Source organism: Centropristis striata, chromosome 12 (assembly GCF_030273125.1).
Source record: "Centropristis striata isolate RG_2023a ecotype Rhode Island chromosome 12, C.striata_1.0, whole genome shotgun sequence".
Taxonomy (NCBI): Eukaryota; Metazoa; Chordata; class Actinopteri; order Perciformes; family Serranidae; genus Centropristis; species Centropristis striata.
Genome location: NC_081528.1, coordinates 30,586,049 through 30,605,193, shown reverse-complemented (window position 1 = coordinate 30,605,193; position 19,145 = coordinate 30,586,049). Strand labels below are relative to the sequence as shown.

Genomic DNA, 19,145 nt, shown 5'->3' with positions numbered 1-19,145 from the left:
ATGCACAGACGCAAGAAGCGAAGCACACAGCAGCACTTGGTACAACGCACAGAAATCTTTTATTACATAACAGGCTTAACTGGGTTGATACACAGCCAGTGAGCAGTGGCAGCCGCTGTTACAGAAAAGACCATCAGTACAAGCATTTCAGCAGCACAGACGCATCACACACAACAAAATCACACACAGTTTATTCAAATTATGACAACAAATAAGTCAGATAATACTACTTAGTTGGATATTTTTGACCAGAGCATAATTATGTGCATAAGAATGAATGGACTTTTGGAGCCAAAAAGAAAATAAACACACACACATGCATTTTTACTAAATTTAAATAAATCCTTTGAAATAATTTCCTTATAATAAATAGATATAATTGTCCCTTCTATTCACCACCAGGAGGGGGCAGGCTGTAGTCGACCCACAGGATGGTCCAAAATGATTATAAATCACATGTTGAGCCATCTGGTTATGAACAGGCAGACTGAGCAAAATCTACACATTTATAACACATTTCAAACACTTCATACAGTGAAAACATACTTTAAATTCAGATGATTAATAAAAGGGGAAGTGCACAGGACTGGCATGGTTCAATTTTTTGAAATTTTAAAACAGATCCGAATAATGTTTAGGGTAAAAAAATAGGGGAGCACCTCAGGAAACTTTCTTTTTCTTGACAATCTCTTCCCTAGAAACACTACATGAAGACAAAAAGGACATTGTTTTAGCATTCAGTGGAAAAAGAAGTGATTTGATGAGTGTTAAAAAGGCTGATGCAGGTTTTTTTTACCTGTGTAAAACCTTTCATGAGAAGAAGCTGTAGAGATAGGAGAACCCAACGATTCCAATGATGGCACAGCACAATGTAATCATCATCTTTTTCTGCAGATTTAATTTAAAAAAATGTAGTTAGACAGCAGCAGTCCCTGGCTTTAGTTTAACAATAAAACAATAATGGACATGCTGGTTTGAGGAAGTGATAGAGCAAAAGGAGAACAAGGGGTCACAGAGATTAGTGTGTGCTTGTGTGTAAAGAGAGAGGAAAGGTTGAAAACTTACCTTCTGTTTGACACCTGTTGTGCACATTACTTTAAAAACTGAACATGGGTTAACATGCTGAATCAACAATCTGCTTTACCATCCCATAAAAGACACATTCACACCATGCAATCATCAGAAAGTGTAAAAATTCAGTTACACATTTACCTGCTGACACTCACAGTGACAGGCACAGGATCACAAGGAAACACTAGTCAGCAAAGTCATTAAAAAACATATTTTTTTTATTTTCAATAAAATCTGTGGCACCTTAATTTAAAACAGTGGACAACAGCTTCAGTTCCCCCCTCTTTCTCCTTCTCTTATGTGTGAAGAAAAAGGCTCGAATAGAAGTATAAGGATTGAACAGTAAGGGCGATGGTGGCCCTTATAATACACATTTAATTTGACTAATTATGTCTTTGGCATTACAAAACTCTGCTTTTTTCAATAAATTCCCAGTTTGACACATTCTGTCATATACGACGGTGACCAACCAGAATTAAACTCAGTGGCCAGTTTATTAGGTACACTTAGGTATAACTAATAATACAACAGCCCTGCAATAAATTCTACCTTTGTTTGGTTTGTTTTATTAATACATTATCATATATTTATACAGCTCAACATATCAGACTTCAGGCAGGTATATAACCAAGTTATTTGCTGATTTTCATCACGGCATTTAAAAAAGAAAAGAAAACATGAAGGATGTTATGTTTAGTTTTCGTTTCAGATATATTGATTAAATTTTTCCCCATGGTTGTAATTAGTGGTGCTGTTGAACTGTAAACTGTTACACTGAGAAGTCCTTCAGTTATTTAGTTCTCCCTCTTTGTAAGCCCTAAAAGAGAAAAGCACCAAGAACTACTGCCGACAAAAGGCTCATAAAGTTTTAGCCAACATATCTCTAAACTTGTTGGACGACAGGATTTACTGCAGGGCCGCAGTATTAAAATTAGGTCTGGCTATCATTTGAAAAAAACACAATAAAAGTTCCCTTGTAGTGACAGAGCTACCAATTGAGTATACCATGATACCTTTATTTCTATTTAATTTGATACCCATCGTGTATGGAAGCATTCAGTTGTGTAAAATGCCCCCAACACATTCACATCTCTGTATGCTAAACTTCCAACTCCGTAATACAACATACTCGGCTTCTCAGCAAGCCAGACTGATTGGGCTGCTGCAGTAGTGGGCCCATCACATATTGCTTGCGGTGACCAAAACTATACAAAAAATCATTTTTTTCCATCTCTGGGTACAAAAAGGATCAAATTCAGCTATTGTTTGACTGGAAAATTTTTACTTTGTATCAAGTTATTACAGTAAATAAGTAGTATCCTGTACGGGCACACAGCTATAATCAGAATGCATTCAATTCAGATGGTTATACCTAATAAACTGGCAGTTGTACACCTACAGTAAAAAATCAAGCACACCTAAAATATTTTAGGAAATGCCGACCAGTCACGAAGGCATTACGGTGTGTGTTAAAAGCCCATTTTCACTTTTATCCTGTATGTGTGACTTAATTATCAACTTCATCAAAAAGCACAACAAATATATATTACTGTTTCTTACTTATTAGACTATTCTGGCACTGAAATGTAAATAACTAGTGTTAATAGCAGTCTCTCTTTATATATTTGGCTTTAAAACATTAATCATGTCTGTACAGTAGAAGGTGATGATGGTATTGAACCTTGTAGCAGGTTAGCAAAGACAAAATAGTCAGGCTTTTCTCCCAGATGTTGCAGTGTTTTGCTAAGCCTTAAAAGGATAGTTAAGATTTTTTAACTGGGGTTGTATGAGGTACGTATCATTAGTGTGTTACCTACAGTTGATGTCATGGGAGTTGATGGTCTTGTGCTGCCTTGATAATTTAGTTTTTATGTGCGTTATTGTGTGACCTAATTAACTGGTCGAGGCAATGCTAGACCAGCAACTCCTACGTCCTGCCTGCGACTCCAAACTGGGCACATGCTAACCGCCATTTACTGTAGGTAACACACTGACTATGGAGAAAAACCTCATACAACCCCACTTCTATCCATGCAAAGTAACGGATTCATATTTATCCACGTATCCTGCTGTTGTTGCTCCTCTTAGCTCCACCTGTCCACGAAATATATTTCTATGCACCATCCTTCATATCTTAAATCAGAACCAATGGGCTCTACAAACTGAAGAATCATAAGTGAGATCACCGATCCTCTTCATGTTAAAGACCTGAGCCACATCAGGGCTCAATATCGACAACACACAAAATGAATTACTATTATTTACATGATCATCTGAGCTTAATTACAGAAATAAAGACATATTTTGAAATGTGAAAGTGCTGGAAGTCCTCAAAATGTACAAAATCCCATTACAGTGAACATACAGTAGCTAGCTTTTCAATCACAGAATGTGTCAAGGCTCAAGAAGGCAAGAAATAATGATAAGGGAGGTGACTAGAAGGCTTCATAAAGGTAATTTCAGGTGACAAACACTTCCAGGTTAAACTTTGGCATCAAATGTTGGACAGTGAAATGTTGAGAGACACTGGAATGACGTTGTGATCAGTTATTCTTAAAATTCCCTTTTCTTCTCTGCTGAGATGCCGTAGGTAATGTACCTCACATCAGCTTCAGTCTCATTTCCTCATTTTCAGTAGAGCATCCTCAGACTGTCCACGCCACCTGAGACACAGACCAGTCCCATTGATCTCCTGTTTCCAGAGGTCAGATGTAACACTTGTCCTTAATGCTATTATATCCATATGGAGTTATCAAGTATCAGTTTTTTTCTTTGGCGGGCCAGCTGATGGACAGGGTGGAGTGGATGACGAATGAACTGATGACGGCAGCGAAGCAGCAGCCCCGTCACAATGTATTGGTGAGGATGATGATGAGGAGGATGACAACAACCACAGCACAGACTACACCAATTATGATCATCTTCTACAGAGAGCCAGACAGAGAGAGAGAGAGAGAGAGAGAAAGAAAAGAGAGAATCGTGTTAATGACGGGGGGATATGAGCCTTTAAAGGAGCCCTCAGACCAAACTACCAGCTGAAACTGTAACTTCTGGTTCTGTTTTGTTTGTTCAGCAGTAACCAGAGGCAAGTGCTGCAGAATAGGAGAAAAAAAAACACACGCCCAAGAACTTCAAATACACACAAACACACCTCAACTAAGCCCTGAGGATGGAAAGAAAACACACACACACACACACACACACACACACACACTCACACACAGAGAGCCTGAGGAGAAGTGCAGGCAAACCCTTTTCCAAATCATGCTTCATACCCACGCCCATTATGGCACACAGAGCGTATTTGCTCCACTGTTACTCACCCTTAGCTCTCCTCCTATTCAAATAGCTCATCACTTTGTCTTCAATCCCACTGACAAACCAATTATGAGAGCTAGTAAGGCCAGCAAGATCAGCACAACCACCACTATTATCACCATTTTCTGTTGGGAACAATCACGTATATAAAGTGTTATTAGGACCATTCTCAGCAGAAAACAACAATAAGTATATCGCTTAATTTATGCAGCAATTATGGAATATAATCCTCCTACAAACTAAAAAGTTTGTAGGAGGGAATATGTAAGGTATAAAGCAACAATGGCCATATCAAATATCATGAATTCTCCTTGCAGCTAGGCAACCAGAAAAACTCTAGATAGAAAGTCTGGTAAACAAGTTTTGTCTTGGCGCGGCAGTGTTGACTTTATGTTAACATGTCTATATGAAAAAGTTATTTTCACAGAGGCTTCAACAGCCTGAAGCTAAATAGCAATGTTTTCAAAAACAAGCAAAACCAAAGAATGCTGCAGCAGCCATGAAAACTGAAAACAAAAACAAAGTAAAGGTTGAAGCTGAAGAGAAAGAACAGAGAGAGAAAGAAGAGCGTGGAAGCTGTCAGTGTGTGTGTAAGCAGGGAGAGAGGCTGGTCTTGGTTTTGGGAAAGTCACTGGTTTTCAAAGCACAGGGGTCCCAAGGCCACAGTGTGGTGGAGGCTCAGGAACAGGTGGAGAGGATTCAGGTCATCATAAGAGATCCCAGGTAAGGATCAGGGAGAAAATCAGGGACTTGATGGTGGAAATGGTCTTAATTTCTTCAGGTTGGTTTCCCAAAAGCAGCTTTATGTTAAAAAGGATTCCAGTTGTTTCTGTCTTTCATAATATAACTGAGCTTTTAGATCAATAACAGCACAGTGTTAAAGAACATGACAAAATGTGATCCAGTACAGATTTTTAGATACAGATCCCCAAGTTTGAAGGATTATCATATGCTATGCTGCACAGAAAAACATTAATTATGTTCACGTTGGCTCAAGATCACTGGAATTATATGGATTGAATTAATTCATAGATCATAGTCTAACACAAGGCCAGATATGTAAACTTGAATCTTTGATCTTTGTGCCTGTTAAAGCAAACAAAAAACATTTTGATTGTATTTAAATCTCAAGGACATCGCTGTTCTATAATAATATTGTTTCTGTTGCTTTTGGGAAACCGGACCGCTCCTCTTGACTGTGATCACTCACACGGCGAGCCTCTTGCTGAAACTTTGCGGCTTTCTTAGTGTCTGCTACGGCCCGTTCCACAAAGCCCACTGACTGGTCCATGTTGCTCTCAATCCTGTCGATCATTCCACCCTAACACCGGGCCACGAGCGTCAGAGGTGACGAGAAGCAACAAAAGAAGGTGAAGAAAAACAACAAGAGAGAGAAACAAAAAGCGAAGCACACGGAATACAACAGTTGTGTGTGATTGGCGAGGGACTGTAGTCTGTGCGTGCACTGTGTGGTTTAAAATGTGTCAAACTCTGTAAATGTGTCGAGAAAGCGGGCACACACGCACAAAAAAAAAAAAAAAAACAGGAACACATCATAACCAAAAAGGTACATTACCTTGCGTGCTTTGGACTGATGCCTTACAGCTTTTTTGGTTTGTTCCTTAGCCTGTGTTATATGGTCCACTGACTTGCCTATATTCTGCTCTATGTTGTCAGCTATGTCACCCTGTAAAACACACAACAATCAATCAGATACAGAGCAACACTTCACAAGCAGAAAACACTATAATACATTGGTTTAAAAACATAAAGCAGCTTAATACGTGTGGTTTCAGCAAGTACACTGACCAAAACGTTTAGTTTCTGGTGATTTTCAGTGATGAAAGAAGTATTCAGATCCCTTACTGAAGTAAAAGTACCACACTGTAAAATTACTCCACTAAAAGTAATGCATTCAAAACTTATTTCAGTAAAAGTACCACACTGTAAAATGACCCTACTAAAAGTGAAAATCCTGCATTCAAAACTTATTTCAGTAAAAGTACCAACGTATCAGCATCCAAATCTACTTAAAGTATCAAAAGTACAAGAACTCATTATGCAGAATGAACCTACTCAGATTGTTTTATATATTCCACATTAACTATTGGATTATATATAGATTTTATTAAATAGATATAATTTTTTCATGTTAAATCTCGACCTGAAAAGTAGCTGGCAGCTAAATTTAGTGGAGTAAAAAGTACAATATTTGGTTCTAAAATGTAGCAAAGTAGAAGTATAAAGTTACATATATTGAGTAAAGTTACTTTAAACTTGTACTTAAGTACAATACTTGAGTATTTGTACTTAGTTGCATTCCACCACTGGTGATTAAATCGTCAAAACCTCAACTGTTACTAACATTACAGCTTCAATAATGACTATATGAGGAATATTATTTAAAATATCAAGGAGGAACATTCATATGTATGTTAATGCTGAATTTCTTTTGGAAGAAACATCTTCAAACTAAAAGCTGTAAATAAAAAATGGTTAAGAAAATGAAGAGTTTTGTGGGGGGAAAAAAAAAAAATCACACAAGACAAACAGCAGAAAATACGACCCTTACCTCAAACAAGCCTTTCCCTCAGAAAGCATGGTTTAAGCAGTGAGAAATATGTGGTTAGACTAATGGTTGCATTTACATACAGTGACTGACTGATCAACAATATGTGTTTGTATTCTTCCTAACGTGGAGCGTGATCATTTTATTCGTACATCTTACTAAATGCATTTGTGTTGGTTCCGTCAATGTTGGGTGATGAGATGGAGGTGGCGGTGGCAGAGGAGAGTAAAGAGAGGTGTGAGAAAGGTATGGAGCTGGAAAAGAGGAAGCAGATGCAGGTTGATAGTCAGACCACAGCGGAGACAGGAAGAGAGGAGAAACAGGACTGAACACAAGGCCACGAGAAAAGGTTCAAAATGAGTAAACAAATGAATGAAAGAGAAGATAAAACTCCGGAAGTAATTGAGGGGTTGGTGAATTAAAGGGCAGGTGGATGAGGAGGAGCGTACCTGGCTCTCCACCAACATGGCAATGTCTACAAACATATCGTGCAGCTCCTTGATGCTGCTTTCCAGACGGACAATGTCTTTGTGTCTGGATTCAATCTCACTCAGGGCTTGTTTTGAGATCCCAGCGTCCACAATCTGTGGAGAGGAGAGGTTTAATGAAAAAAAGTGTAATATTTTATTTGGTTTGTATTTCTTCTGATCAGTGTGGCTGATAGAGATTGGCCATGATCTGGTTTAGTTTGCATCATCTCACACATATTTAGGGTACACTGCCTGATTTTATTCTATTATTGCTTCAGGAACAGTGTTCTTTGAAAATTCCAGACTTTTGACTGATTGATGCTTTGAACCACAACTTTAAAATAAGTTGAGCATTATTATCATTATTGTCACTTTAATGTAGTCGAAAAAATCTCACTTCTCGAGTTGCAGAAAAACATAAAGACGTACTCTCTTTTTGAATAAGTGGGATTTTTTAAGAAATAACCTGCTCTGCACCTGGATATCTGAAATAGATCCTCTTTTTGTTTCTGAGCCTATCCATGTGCGTGTCTCTTTGCTCTTTATGGGACAGATTGTGTGTAACTTTATTGCAATTTAATTCAAATTGTTACAATATTTTTTACCCTAAAGCCCTTAACTGCTGATATGAATTTTCTTTTTAATTGAAACGTGTTGCAGTGTTCTTGAACGCATCAGCATTTTTCCCCATCTTCTCTCATGAATCTGCCTCTGAGCCCAAGCATGTGTCATCAAACTCAAAAGTAACACTTGTGTGTAACTTACTGAAACTTTGTTGCTAAACTGCCTCTACCAGCTTTAACCCATTAATGCCTAAAGCGCCTGGAAAAAAATGCCTGAAAAACCTATGGGCGATTTTCAAATGACCCCCTAAACCCTGAAGTTTTTCTGGAAATTCAACACCTACTAAATAGATTTTTCAGCCTCTGTAGCAGGTAAAAATGAAATTCAAAAAGTATTTGAGAGCTTAAACCCGTGGCTTTCATACGAAGTTGAGTTTATTTGTCCAAACCTTCAATAAAGTTTTTTAAAAAATCAACAAACTCAGCAAATGTTACATTTGACTGAATAAAAAATCCTATGCATAATACTAATACATGCCCATTAGCAAGATGCAAACATGATATGACCATTGGAAGAAATAGACATAGTTCTCATTAGCCTACTGTAATAAAAAAATAAATAAATTATCATAATAATAATAATAATAATAATAAATAATAATATTACATTTTATATATTGCACTTTTGAGGGTACTCAACGACGCATAAAGTCATACATTGCATACATTGCGACACTCCCACATGTATTCTGATCATGATTCTGATGCATTTCATTGGCCAAGAGACCGAAAATAGGTGGAAAAAAATAAAAATACTACAAAACGACGTATCCGCTGTCCCGGCCTTAATGGTAGAGTGACGCAACAGCGCTCCCGGCTTTAATGGTAGAAATGCGGTAATGCTTTCCCGGCGTCAATGGGTTAAGAAGGAAAAAGAGATCAAACTGACTTTTAGTCCAATAGGTCAACTCACACGCAGAGCTAATCTTTAATCAGTTGGTACAAGCAGTTTTGCTGAGCAACTGGCAACTTGGGTTTTTCTCTATTCAACCACATCCTGACCAGCGTCAAAGGCACTGTTAAAAATAGCAGATATGCATGTGCATGCACACACACTTACCCCTGCAGTAAACACAGCAGAATTGCCACTCTCCAACATCTCCTCCAGCTCCTCATCTGTTGTTGCTTTCCCAGCTGGAGAGGGGAGAAGAGAAATAAAGTTAATAACAAAGACAAACGTGGGCCCGTCACATGATTTTATGGCCGTCACTCACTGATCTCTAGTTGTCTCTGAATACGTCCTTTACTCCTCTCCCTGAAGTCCACCTGGGCTTCATTATACTTTGTCATTACCTCCACAAACTTCCTGGACAGCACTGCATGCTGGGAGACAACAGGGAAAAAATTAATTAGCACAGAAGTATCGTCTTATCTAAAACATATTTTTTAATGTCAAAGAGAAACAAACATTTGGCAATTTTTTAAATGACAGTTAAATGACAATGAAAATAATAGAAATAATAATATTTTAAAAATGAGTAAAATATGTTTTTTTTTAAAAAGAAAGAAAAAATATATTTTAAGAGATCTCTGTTCGATTTTCAGATTTTTTTGAAATATTACAAACATTTGTTGTTTCTTCTGTTTCCTTTTTATCCACCCAGAAATATATCTTATTTTAGGATTTAATCAGTCCTTTGGCAGTGCTGAATCTGGTTATGTCCATGAGCGGTTAAATTTTAATCTAAGAAAAAAACAAAACAGAAGAAACCTGGACGTCATTTACCTGTGATTTACGTATCCTGATGTCAGCTGACACCCTCTCCTGCTCTTCTGACTCCAGATTCCTCTCGATGGCTGGGAAGAAATCCAAACAATTCATTAAACATCCCCATTATTTTAAAGACTGACTAACTGTTTGTGTGTAGGAAACAGACTCACTCTTGAGTTTGTTTCTTGCATTGTTGGCCATCTTCTTTATTTCATTGGTAATTGCCTCCAAGTCATCCTGTGTTTCTAGAAAGAAAAGATGTGCCAATAAGCAGCTAAAAGCGTTAGCGATGGGTAGAGAGAAACACACTTATTGCAAGTACTAAAGCCCTCAAATCAATTTAACATTCAAACGATGCTAAACAATCTCTGGATTTCCGATCTCCTACCTGAACATTAGGAAAACATCGTAAGGAGCAGGGACAGGAGGTAACAGTGATATCTTACTCTGATCTGATGTGGGAGCAGACAGGATGACAGAGTAAAGCTTTTTGACTTCAGCCACGTTCTCATCAATTTTATCGATACTGTTCCTGATGTCCTCAATCTGAAAAGAAGCACACAAACACTCCATAAACATCACATGTAAACATATGACAAAGGTAGTGCAGCCCCCAACACACACACACACACACACACACACTGACTGTCACACTGACCTGACAGAAGAATTCATCCATGAAGGCTGCGTTGTCCACAGCGATCTCCACATCCTCGTCATCCTGATCACACGTCTAAGAGAACAGAAGTAAAGGCTGTATTAGAGGAGCGCGACAAGTTCCCAGCTGGCCAGAGAGAACGTGTGAAGGGTATTACATAGTTTATTAAAGCTCAAAGTATTAAGTAAGTCATCAACATACTGGACACAAACATAACAAAAACACAATTTGAGTGGAAAGGGGCTTTAACCCTTTATCAGGCAAAGAACTATATTTGGTAGTTAGAGTCAGGTAATATTTCGAGAAAAAAGTTGCAAATTTACTAGAATAAAGTGGCAAACCTACAAGAAAAAAGTCGCAGATTTAAGACATTTAAAGTGGCAAATCTGCGCGAAAAAAGTTGCAGATTTACGAGAAAAAAAGTGGGAAAAAAGCAACTTTTTTCTCCCAGATTCACCACTTTAAATCTCTTAAATCTGCGCATTTTTTTCTCACAGATTTGCCACTTTAATCTCATAAACTTTTTTCTCAAAATATTATTTTCGTATGTTTTTTTTTACACATTCTGGCAGTATGTAATATCCTCCAATATTCTGTAGGGCTGAAATTTGGAATTTGCAAGTATTTCAATGAGTGCTCTATTAAGGGTTAAAGTGGTGAATCTGGGAGGAAAAAGTTGCTTTTTCTTTCCTTTTTCTCGTAAATCTGCGACTTTTTTCCACGCAGATTTGCCACTTTAAATCTCTTAAATCTGCGACTTTTTTTCTTGTAGATTTGCCACTTTAATCTAGTAAATTTGCAACTTTTTTCTCGAAATATTACCTGAAGTTACCAAATATAGTTATTTGCCTGATAAAAGGTTAAAGGTTCATTCATATGTTCATTTTGTTCAGCAACTAAAAAGCTGAAACTGAAAACTTAAAATCAGATTTCTTAAATCCTTGCAATGTCTTTTTTATATCACACTGTGTTTCTTTTATATCTTGTTTCATGCCCTTCAGGTGTGATATAAAGCACATAAATCACATGGCTGTTTAACAGGTGCTCTACAAACAAACTTGCCTCGGCAGAGAAACAAATAACAATCCAACAGCTATACTGGAATTTCTACTTCCCCTGCTTAAATTAAATAGACCCTACGTAGTTGACAACTACACAGACATCCTATTAATCAAACAACCCTGAGGGCAAAATGTGACTCCACACCATCTCTGTTTGAAACTCATTCACAACGCGGCCTGCGTGCATCAGCATGTGATCTTGATTGTGTCGTTTGATATTTGGTCAACGCCCTTTAGGGCTGCTAGCTGTGGCTTCATATCTACAGTGCAAGGCTGGAGAGTGATATCAATCTTAACAAGCAAAAAAATCATATTTTCTTAAATGTACTATATCTGGCTCTGTCTCAACGCTGAGCAAGAACTCACAGTCCAAAATAAACAAAATGAGGATTTGCCTGTGTCCAGACCTTTGAATATTCAACTCCACGAGCTTACTAATTCACCTGGTACCATGACATAAAAGAGCAGTTTCTTGATCTAATCAGTGCCACAGACAGGACAGTTGTCAAGCATATTTAGATAGAATGCAACTCTTGTTTTGATCCCCCTAAAGTGACATTAGATTCAGGCTGATACCTTGATTTCTAGTGATTATCTAGGGAAATTTAAATCTCACTCCCCCTACGGTGAGAATTAAAGTTGAGGCGATGTCCAACTTGAAGTCCGAAGTTAAAGTCCTAAAACAAGTGAGATAAAACTAAGAATCTGAACCTTCAATGATAGCATTCAATAATTGACTGTTTATGAAACTCAAATGTATTCATTTCAGGGAGCACTCACTCAAGTATTGAGATTTGATATTCAGCCCCAAGTCTTAAAAACATGACTCCATTTGTATTTTGCTCACAATTATGAACACTGTTCTGATCATCTTACAATAAAGTTTGAGGGTTTATTTACAGAAAAAGCTGCTGAACAGCAATTTAGACTGTACACAAAACACTCACTAATGAAACTGCTTCCTGTGTGGCTTCTCTGTGTGACACATCAGCCAGAGATATTGGTCTGACCCTAATCAGCCTACACCCAATAACTTCTATCACTGGGTTTCACTCTACTGAAGTCATAAATATGTCACAAGGTACGGTCAGTAAACACAGGGCTGTGCCGCAAGGTTGGACGCAAAGAGCTAAGCACTGCTGTTGAATATTTACCCGGTGAAGGGCCGGGCTCCAGGAACTCAACCTGTTTTTTTTACTGACTTAAAGAAACCACAGGTGAGGAACAGTGTAAACAGACATCACAGGGCCATGCTGTGACGATGTTAGGTGGAGGAAATATGAGCGAAACAAAGAGCGGAAAGGGTCAGTAAACTACTGTTCCCTCCCTTTTAATAACTTCTGCATTCTACAGAAAAATGTGTTTCCAATGAACACCTACAGAGTGCTGCTGCTTATGTTTCTGTTTGGTAACGGCTGGCAGAGAGTCTGAAGTCTGGACACTTGACTTTCCTGGAGAAAGTCAGCCTGGATCAAAGTCAAATCCTGGAAAATGTTAGCCAACACACCTGTCGACTTCTCTGCTCCCTTATATCAGCTGACTCGACCTCAGTCTCTACACTGGTAAACAGGACAGATATCAATGGTACACTTCATTTACACTGCACTAGAATAACTACAGTTAGGCTTTAAAATTAGAATTAATTTACATTTTTTTCCCCCCATTTAAATATATGACTGTTAAGTCACTCCTTAGACGACTGAACCTGCTGTGGCCCACTGATAAAAAATACATTAGAATTTATAGTGTTCGGCCTACAAACTGGGCGTCCTTGGTGACATTCAGAGGTACATGTTACAAGTAGTAGTTGGATGTATATATTGATATTAGCCAGCGGTGGAATGTAAGTACATTAACTCAAGTACTGTACTTAAGTACAATTTTGAGATACTTGTACTTTACTTCAGTATTTACTTTTACTTCAGTACATTTTGGAGGCAAAATATTGTACTTTTTAGTTGACTACATTTAGCTGCTTTGGTTACTTTTCAGAGATTTAACATAAAAGTATGCTGATACTTTTGTACTTTTACTGAAGTAAGTTTTGAATGCAGGACTTTTACTTGTAGTGGAGTGATTCCACAGTATAGTGTTAGTAGTTTTACTTGAGTAAGGGATCTGAATTCTTCTTCCGCCACTGTCTGTGGTGGATGTATGTATGTAAAATGCCAATATACAAGTTCATATCTGTATAAGATAATGCAGAAAAAGTTGCTTGGCTAATTTAGAAATTGTGTCATCACATAGTTTGTCCAAAGTGGGCTCCAACTTAAACTCCAGCAGCAAGTAACACAGAATGAGGGATAAAAATGTGACAAGAGCTTAAGGCCACTGTAGCAAAATACAGCTGCCAACTACTTTGCCCATTCTGCCTATATGTTCTAACACATGTCTATATATTAACCCGTAAGGCTTGTAAGTTTTAAGCCTTAACATAGGCATTTGCCCCCCTAAAAACAATACTGGTTGGGCTGTAATGCAACAGAGTCCCCCTTAATGTCCCTTTTGTGTGAAACAGTGCACTATTACAGGCAATTTATAAACAAAATGATCGATTAGGAATATAATATAGCAGATTAATCATTTATGAAAATAATTGCCACCTGCAGCTCTACTGGGAACTTCCATTTGATGCAACAACACATTGTTGTTTCATTTCAAATGCTGAGTTTTATGCTGTGTTTAAACTTCTACCCCTCATCTAAAATTTGAATTGCAAATGTGGCCATTTGGTTCAGGCTGCTGTAGCTAACAACAGTTGTGAAGACAGAGTTCCATGGACGGACTCACACACTGTGACACTCTGTATGTTTTTAGACCTCTGTGAGTTATTCATCGAACACACAGCTGCAGCACTCTGGCCTGAACATTATGCTCACTCACACAGCATTTCTGCAGCAGCGAGATAAGAGCAAGCACTCACTTCCTTCCAGTGTCTCTCATTCAGCAAAAAAAGGGGAAAGGGCCTGATGTGTGCAAGAAACACTTTAACTTACCAAACAGACAAAGGGCACGCACACAGGGACTTGCTTCAGTTTTACAGTAACAGTCAGATGAAGAAAACTTTTACAACATCCCTCATTAAACTCAGTTGCTCATCATATGACTCAACCTGAAGATACCGACAAAACATGACATTTGCTTTATCACTTTGGATCCTCAGAATGAATTAACATTGTATTATTTCTGATCATGTTGGCAATATTGTTTAATGCTAGAGGAAATAAATGGTTTACAAACTAGACTTAATGCCACTTTGACGCACTGTGTCAAAATGTTGACTGACAGGGTCGACCATGTAGCAGCAAATTAGATTTTCTCCCTTTTTTTTTTTTACAGAACTCGACAAAAATGCTATAATCTCATACTTAGCTACAAGAGGATTGTATAATCATCAAACAAAAAAATAAGAGAGACCGAGCAACCGATTTACATCAGCGCATGAGCGATTGATACAATAGCTGGGAAGCTGGCTTGCTCCTTTTATTCAAATCACTGAATTGTACTTGTACTGCAAACAAAGCACCATATGTCACGTTGCATAACTCGCCTCAATAAGGCAATGACTAGACAGAGGTTTTGTTTGGGCTGTGTTGTGCTGATCCATTTGGAAAGTCAGATCAAATGTTCAGTAGAGAGTCCAGGCTGATCAGACCAACCAATGGATTGACAAATAAAAGGGCAGTCGGAGCTGAACCCCTCCACCAGGGAAAGTAATAATAATTTGTGTATTCAAATGAGTTCCTCCTTGACCAATGTTAACTCCTTCACACAACTTTCATGAAAATTGGGCCAGTATTTTTTCTGTAATCCTGCTGACAGTCAAACAAACCGAACTCACAACATAACCTTCTTGACGGAGGTAATAAAGCACTTAAAGATACATGCACCAGCAAGTAGAGCATATACTCGAAGCATAATAACTAAATGAAAAAGTCTAAAGTGTCCTGTATGATACACATTTTCACACATTTCAGCAAGTTTGACTCATAAACTGTGGTTTGACTCCAGTCATGGCCACATTCAAGGTCCAACTCTCCCTCGCTCTATCTTTCCCGTGACTCCGTCATCTTAAAGCAGCTGGGAGATAATTACTGGTCAGACTTTGTCCCTGAGACTGTAAATGACAAAACGGTAGTGGAAAATTCAAATCGCTCGGTAGTTGGGAAAGAAGACAAAGACTGAGCTGAGCTGAAAGGCAGTCATCTAGTAAAAATGGACGGAGTCTCTGTTTGTCCTTTTTCTAGACATCCGTTCATCTCATCAACTTAACACTTAGTGTGTTTATTGCTGAGGACCTAAAGAAAGTGCAGTGTCAAGAGCGAGGACGTGAGATCTACTGGACATATTCAATAGTTTAATAGTAGTGTATTCAGATGTGACCCCTATCAACTGTTACACCGCCAAATGGCATGCTGGGTACTGCAGCTCTCTGTCGCTCGCTACAGCACATTCAAGAACACATAGAGAAAGAGAGACATTGTAGCAAGCTCAAACATTTCAAGCATCAGCAATGTAACTTTCTGAATTAACACATTTCTTTCTGGAAATAGCCTGGTCACAAAAATCTAGCTAGCAAATAACACATATATCTTGGCACTGCTAGAGCATTATGTTACACCAGGTGTGTCACTCAGGGCTCAAGGAAGCACACGGATACAAAAAAGATAAATGCGAACACTTGTGGAGCTGTATCCTATGGTCAATTAATTGATCAATAGAGAAATAAACTGCATCTATATTGGTAATCAAGCCAATCAGTATCAGCAAGTCATTTCTGAGGATTTCAGTCGAATATCATAATTTCCGTAAACTGAGTATTTCTGGAGAGTTGCTTTACTAAATTGTGATGGATATTTTCCAAAGTTTTGGGACATTTTGTAGACCAAAAAAACCCTCTATATACTACAATAACAACTACATAATTGTTAGTTGATGCACCCAATGCATCAGATTTTCCCACGGGATGATTTAGAATAATGAGCCACAAACTACAGCAGCAGCAGCAGCAGGACGGGGACCTGGGGTCAGATTTATAGCAGCATGGTGACAAAAGCCAAAACACTCCATCAGGACCTGTTTTAATGCCACACTAAAATCTGACAAGGGATTTAAAAAACTCCACGTGCCACGGAGGAAGCCATGTTTGTTCAGTTATAGCTTCCCCCCATTCATTGAACTGATACCTGAGCCAGGTGGGGAAGCAGTGTAACAGCAGGAGCCCACCAGGCCTGCAGGAAACACAGTGCACACGCAACTGGAGACGATGTGGCTTCAACTGAAAGCACATTTGGAAATATCATGAATGATATGGTATTTCTTAAATGGTCTAAGAAAGAAACTGATAAAAGCTTTTTACAGCATGTAGTTTAAACTATCATATGTGACCATACCTCCAGGTAAAACTACAATTCAGCATTTTCTGGTAGTAAAGATTGGAAAAAGGTAGTGGGATGGAGGAAAAGAGAACAAAGTTCATACAGAATATACTGTCAGTTCCCATCAAGTGACTGACTCACTTCATTTGCTATCTGCACTTCCTTTCCCTGAAAAGAAGCCAGCTGTGTGAGATTACAGACGCCTGGGGGGGGATACCGCGACGTTAAACACAGCAAATATTTGGCCAGCAGTTTCAGGTAGCTATGGCAACACATCCCGACTTGGGTTACAGTTGGATCAAAGCCTCATGAGCAGCAAGTGTATCCAAGTTTAAAAACAATGGATGTTTTCTGCTGTGTAAGACTTGTGACTTGACTGGGATGGATAAATTCAAAAGTTATCTAAAGGGTTTTGGATCAATCAATCCCACCTGATCCTGTATCATTTTACAATTCACTACTTTGACCATAAAACACATATTTTTGATAGTTGAACATGTTTCTAGGTGTAATGCAAGCAGGGCTGCAAGTGTTTTTAATACCGATATGTCTATTGCACTCAAAGTCTATTTTTTTATATTCCTTTTTTTCTTGATATTGACATTGACATTGATATAAAACAAGACAAAAGCAGCAAATATTTCACATTTCAGATGCTGGTGCCAGAAGACTTTGACGGTTTTGAATGAAAAAATTACTTTTAAACCATCATTTGTCTTTGTCAATTAATTTTCCTCAGATCAACTACTAATAAAAATAAACCAATTTATTAATCTTTAATGGACACTGTTAACCAGTGTTGATGAAAACAGAGTCATTCATCTGTTGTCAGACTACCCACTGATAAGGCAAGTATTAATATGTATGTGTATAAGCCATGCAGAGGTCATTTTATAGGAATTAAGAGCACCAATTTAAATATGCAACTTTGGAAATGGCATCTGATGATACAGTTCAACTAATAGCAATACACTATTATAATTATTATACTACATTGCAGTCAATCTCTGTCACATATTGCTGCAAATAAAGAAACGAAACATGATGTCTGTGTGATTGAATGACTTTTACCTAACATCCCCATTTTAAATCACCTTCTAACCTGCCGTGTGTTACTTCATCCATCATATTAGTTATGTCATCACATGCACACTATTGATTTAAATGATTACCATGTTATGGGTCAACTAGGTTTCTAAAATGGAAACAGTAAAATATTTTTTAATCTTAAACTCGAATTTCTTCCTTAAAAAAACGTTTTTAACAAGGGGCCAAAAGTGTACAGAGAGAAAGACACTGTAAGGAAACTTAACATTTCCTGAACACTACTTACCGCTCTAAGTTGCTCCAATCGGTCCTTCATGTTTACACGGTTAATTTAACACCTTTAAACAAAAGGGGTGACCACAATATTGCGTTAAATGGCTTAAAAACAAGTCCAAATCTCTGAATTCCTCAACCAGCTGGCAAGCGAGCTGTCCGACAGAAACCCACGGCCAGTAAGAAAAACAATTAAAGTCCCCAAAAGTCCTGATAGAGGTGTCTGAGAAAAAACGACTTTTTCTGAAAAGAGGAGTCTTTCCGTCGTTTTTCCATACAATATGGCTGCTGGGTTTAAAACCGATGTTTTTTCTTTGCTAAATCTCCTCGCCCAGGGGATTAAAACAACAGTTGTGTAGAGCCGTATAATCTGTCTCTCCGTTGGCCACCAGTAATCATTCTAAAACGCACTTTTCTGGCTCACGCATGCGCAGACAAGTCCATGTCCTCTGAGATGAAGCCACGCCCGGAGCCACCTGCACCACTGATGCATTCAGGTGTTGTAGGAACGATAAAGGTCTTTAACTACTTCACTGCTTAAAACAAGTTTAACATCAATGAAAAGGGCATTTAATTTGGCAATTTCTACTGCCCCGTATTTTTAAAATTGGACCGTCAAAAATTATCTTGGGCTGTGCACCGTCTTCTCTTAATGTCATGTTTTTTGTTAAAAACTGTTGCAAATGTTGTCCAAGCCACGGGGGTGTTAAAAAAATAAAAAAAACACACACATTGAAATCCTTTCACAAAATTCAGATTAAATAAATTTAGTTAAAATAAGTAAGTCCTCTTATCTTCTTTGTTTTTCGCAGCTAATTAAAGTTAAAAAACAAAAAACAAAACAAAAAAAACAATCTAACCACAAGGTTTTGTTTTTCATATTACACTTTTTTCTTTCAGGCCCAGACATAAAACTGGAAGGTTCCAGATGTGGCTTTCAAACCCCTGTGGATCTTCTTTTTTCTG

The 19,145-nt window shown here is 38.0% G+C and overlaps 1 protein-coding gene across 2 annotated transcripts; it reads right to left on the bottom strand.

Moving 5' to 3' along the window:
• Window positions 1–810: 810 nt before the first annotated feature.
• On the bottom strand, window positions 811–18,580 carry stx3b (syntaxin 3b). Of its 2 annotated transcripts, XM_059346326.1 has the most exons (11): window positions 18,193–18,577; window positions 10,421–10,495; window positions 10,209–10,308; window positions 9,933–10,007; window positions 9,778–9,848; window positions 9,266–9,374; window positions 9,112–9,185; window positions 7,408–7,542; window positions 5,966–6,076; window positions 4,395–4,514; window positions 2,541–3,995 (listed from the first exon to the last, which is right to left on the bottom strand). In XM_059346326.1, exons 1-10 carry the CDS (start codon window positions 18,220–18,222, stop codon window positions 4,425–4,427), a joined length of 870 nt encoding a protein of 289 aa, XP_059202309.1. In that variant the 5' UTR covers window positions 18,223–18,577; the 3' UTR covers window positions 2,541–3,995; window positions 4,395–4,424. The 2 variants fall into 2 exon arrangements, with proteins under 2 accessions (XP_059202310.1, XP_059202309.1); XM_059346327.1 differs by lacking the exons at window positions 2,541–3,995; window positions 4,395–4,514; window positions 5,966–6,076 and adding exons at window positions 811–888; window positions 5,600–5,710 and having other exon boundaries at window positions 18,193–18,580.
• Between the last annotated feature and the right edge of the window lie 565 nt (window positions 18,581–19,145).

Bases quoted from the DNA above. Each gene is read 5' to 3' on its own strand.
- stx3b (XM_059346326.1), bottom strand. From the start codon at position 18,222: ATGAAGGACCGATTGGAGCAACTTAGAGCG. The intron at 7,543-9,111 runs GTAAGTGTGTGT...TCCTCTCCACAG, and splicing joins CTGCTGTGTTTACTGCAGGG to ATTGTGGACGCTGGGATCTC. The intron at 6,077-7,407 runs GTACGCTCCTCC...TGTGTTTTACAG, and splicing joins CCATGTTGGTGGAGAGCCAG to GGTGACATAGCTGACAACAT.